At 31.4% G+C, this 4464-nt stretch overlaps 1 protein-coding gene across 1 annotated transcript; it reads right to left on the reverse strand.

Annotated features, from left to right (window-relative positions):
- Positions 1-2938: 2938 nt before the first annotated feature.
- Positions 2939-3770, reverse strand: LOC149528543 (uncharacterized). Its single transcript, XM_089808050.1, has 2 exons — positions 3414-3770; positions 2939-3139 (listed from the first exon to the last, which is right to left on the reverse strand). The coding sequence occupies exons 1-2, from the start codon at positions 3768-3770 to the stop codon at positions 2939-2941; spliced, it is 558 nt and encodes a 185-aa protein (XP_089664176.1).
- Positions 3771-4464: the final 694 nt, after the last annotated feature.

Below are 4464 nucleotides of genomic sequence, written 5' to 3' on the forward strand. Positions count from 1 at the left end.
TAGGATCACAGGCTTCACCATCTGACATGAGGGTGAGAAATCACCTCTCAATTAACACATTCAGGTTTTAATCCCAAATTAACAACTTAAAGAACCTTAATATCTATACTTAATTACACATCATTTTATCTAATCAATTGCATAAATTTCATTGGGTTTTACTTGGATACCATACAAGTAGTATAATATTCTAGACCTATCCCTTGGAAGATCTAAACATCAACTACTTATTGACAACCATTCTCCATCCCCCTACGTCAAAACTTTAGTTCCTAATTACATATCATAGATTAAGCACATGATATTCAATCCTTTTTACTTATTCCTAAACACATAATTTAATTATAAAACAATACTTACTAACCTCGAATACTACCCTTGTTAATTATTCAATTCAAATCAAATCAGAAGACATTTAATCCTAACAAGATTAAAGTTAATTCTAATAACAATTGTATACTTAATCCAAACATCATTACTAAGGATTTGCGTACCACTTAATTTGCCCCCTATGTCTAGCAACCTTTCATACATAAATTCAAGTATGTACTGAGGACATTATATAGATTATTTAAATATTTGTCTCCAAAATAATTGTTATACATACTTTACTTTTATTTATTCATTTATTTATTATTCTACTTTTATTTTCCTATTCTTATTTTATTTACTAACTATTTATAATTAAATGTCGATTAAAAATCTATCATCTGTCCGTTAAGGTTTATCATCCCAATAATAATAATTCCTAAGACCTCCATTAATCTACTAAACTTATCTATACTATTACCCCTTCAACTGCCATTTATTATCACTAAGCTTGCTATAACTCCACTAACTAATCCCAATCATTTTAATAAAGAAACCCATTTAACAAAAGAATCCCATTCTTTTCCTGATATAAAATAAAATAAAATGAAATAACTTATTTAAATGCTCCACTACCCATCTACTTTACCATCTACAACATAACTATAATATTAACCTACTAACTTGCTATCCTTCTAAGGATTCTACCCAACATTCCCACATCCACATTTACTTGCATTATAATTTTGTTAGAAACATAGTGTCACATGCCCCTTTTCTATTATTACAAAAAGGATTTAGCAATGATTTGCCATCTCCCCCTTAAAGCAGGCAACGACGACCCAAGTAGCCAATTCGACTACCTGGATGCCTCCCTCCACATCATCGCCATGCCCCCCATCATACTGTATCCGTCTGGCATCCTCGTACATCCACCGTCACACGTCAGACTATTCGCTCAGGTACTCAACGCGATTGCATTGGATTTGACAGTGACCATTTAATATTTATATCCTTATATTTATGCATAAATGTGTATCTTTAATTTTTTTTATTTAAAGTGTCATTTTTTTTTTTGAAATAATGTATGTTACATTGTGTAATATATAAATATATAATATTATGTTATCTAACTTTTATATTATTTATATTTAATAGTGTCTTAATGTTATAAATATTATTTAAGTTTAATTTTATCTTACATTAATAATTTATTTTAAAATTTTATTAAATTTTATTTTAATTTTATAGTTGAATTTAATGAAATTCTAGATATGATATAGAAAAATTTGGGTTTAGATTAATATAAGTATGGATTGAATTCAAAATTTAAAAACAACAATTGTAAGATTTTATCATAGATTTATTTTTAAAATTAAAAATTACAATTATCTATCTTATGATTTTAAATTTTTTTCCCATTATATTTAGTAAATAAAGGTTTCATATGTATAATGACATTAAGTGTGATTACAGTGCCAAATCCATAAACCAATCACTATAATACAATATTGATCTTTTTAATTAAGTGTGTCTTTTATATATACTTACTATAGAACAATAAATCTCTCTAATCTATCAATTAAATTATATATTATAAGCAATTATATAATTTAATTGACTTCTAATATAATTTTGAGAAATCATTTAGTTGATGGTATAGTGAAATTATTTCATATCGAGGATATCATTGTATTTATTTTCATGAATAATATTTTATTTTATTTTTTAGTTTAAGAACATTATATATTTCTTTTTTTTAATCTATTTGTTCATTCATGAACAAATAAAATTATATAAGAAATTTATTAATCTATTATCCATTTATTTCAAATGATCCTTTACATACTAAAATATAATTATATTCAAATTACTATAATAAAAATAATTTTAAATTTTTAAAATTGATTTAGAGTCATTTTTAATCTAATATCATAAAACATAACACATAATAATATAATTTTGTATGACTATTTTTTAACATCTAAGCTCATAAGTAAATTTGATGTAGCGTATCTTCAAAAATTAAACGCTCTCCATGCCATTTCGCATTGCATTTCATCACCTTCACAAAATAAAATCTCTCCATGACATTTGACATTCTATTAAAACTTTGGTGCTTGCGCCCCTTGTTTTTTAATGATGCGGAAGCCCCACCATTTAGAAATCATTTTTTTCATGTAAGATGCCAAACGAACCCGTCTTTTATACTTGTATGCCTTTGTAAAGATATTGCACATATGACATGTCAAAAAAAAAAAAACCAAAGAAAATGCATTCCATGTCTTCCAGGCAGAATTCCGATCTTGCAAACCTTTTTATTTCAAAATTTCAAAATTTGTTTATTATTATTAATACTGTTTTTTGTTAGTTCATCTCAAGTGATTAAACACATCTCCATCTCCGTAATAAATGAGAAAAAAGAAATAGAGTGTGCTCAACAAAACATTGCGTTAGAAAAATGTAACCACCGTTACAATCTTATTATATTAATTTATACAAAAACACAGCATACATGCATAGTCTATAGTATGCTTTAAACAAGAAAACGGGAAACACACGTAGCCACACTAAACCTAACATAAGGTTCAAAATAAAACCCCATAAAAATGAAAAACCAGTTTCTTCTTCAATGCTCCTTTTCTCCCTCTTTGTGGTTTCCAGGGAGCTTCTCTTTGATCTTTTCCATCAAACCTTTCTTCTCTCCCCCTTCTTCTTCAGCCTTCACATGACCGTCTTCTTCTTTCTCTTCCTTCTCTCCATGTAGCTTCAATCCACCCTTCTTTTTCTTCTTCTTCTCTCCCTTTTCATCCTCTTCCTCATTACTAAACTGTCAACACATGCATTTCATGAGATCAGATACATTACACTTACATAAACAGTAAACCTAATTATTTGAATGCACTTTCTCTCCTCATGAAGAACAATGAAAGGAATCTATGCGAGCACTTGCAGAAATGAGAATGCAAAAGTAGGATGTATAATACTTTTGAAAATTCGGCATGTACACCAAATATGTTTTATTCACATAAAACACATTAAAATATGTGTAACTTTGAAATTAAAACATATTATGGAAGAAGTTATGGGCATGAAAAACTTACAGAGCTTGAGGAAGAGCTGTTGCTATGATGCAACTTTCCCATGAGTCCCCCTTGTTCTTTCTTCTCCTCACAGTCGCCATGGAGTTTCCCCACCTCCACGTGGCCGTGAGACATTGGTGTAGGGTGAATCTCGCCGACGTGGCCATACACAGGGTGAGGCTCGCCTCCTCCAACGTGGTCATGAGACACAGGGGTAGGGTGAGCCTCACCTAGGTGGCCTTGCTCATGTGGAGCTACGCCTGCCACGTGTCCCTCCACAGGACCTCCATGCTGCTGATGTGTCTCCTCCTCTTTCTTCTTCCCAAACAAGCCGAAAAGCCCACGATCTTGATGCTCTGCTGCATTTGAATCCGCCATTGCAAGAGAGAGAGAGTTTGTGGAGAAATAGAAACACCCCCAAAATGAAAACACAGGAATCTCAAGAGATGTGATATACCTAGTTATGAAGTGAGAGAGAGTTGAATGTGTTCAGAATGGGGAGTGAAAGCCCAATTTATATAGGATTTCACCAACGATGCGGTTACGACGCGGCTTGATGGAGCCGCCAGAGCAAAATTGAAAAAATGTCTAACATCAGGCGCATAAGACGTGGGCGGGCCCACCAGAACAAAGCAATGTCGGCAATACAGAACGGTTGAAAACTGTAGGAAAATTTCATGACAAAAATAGCACATAACGGGAGGGTTTAGGTAGACGTGTTCTAGTTGCCTAGCTGTTTGGACGTTGCCCACTCCCGGCAATAAAGAAAAACATGGGGGGTCTTTACCGAACCTGGGGCTGAAATTGGACCGTTACACCTAGTACTTACTTTCATTTGATATATTAAGAAGAATTATAAATGTGATAAGAATACATTTATGAAAAGAAATATATTCTATTTTTAAAAAGGGCTCGTTGAACTTGAGTCCAGAGCATATTTTGAAAGAAAAATAAATTAACAGATATGTAGATTCACTTAATAAGTTTATCAATCTGAATGGATAATGTTTGATTTGATTAAAGATCAAGCTATGAGTGAGATTTTAGAGAGATAAGATTTTAAAATAAAATA

The sequence above is a fragment of the Cupressus sempervirens genome, chromosome 11, assembly GCF_028749045.1.
Source record: "Cupressus sempervirens isolate cs-2001-9-10 chromosome 11, ASM2874904v1, whole genome shotgun sequence".
NCBI lineage: Eukaryota > Viridiplantae > Streptophyta > Pinopsida > Cupressales > Cupressaceae > Cupressus > Cupressus sempervirens.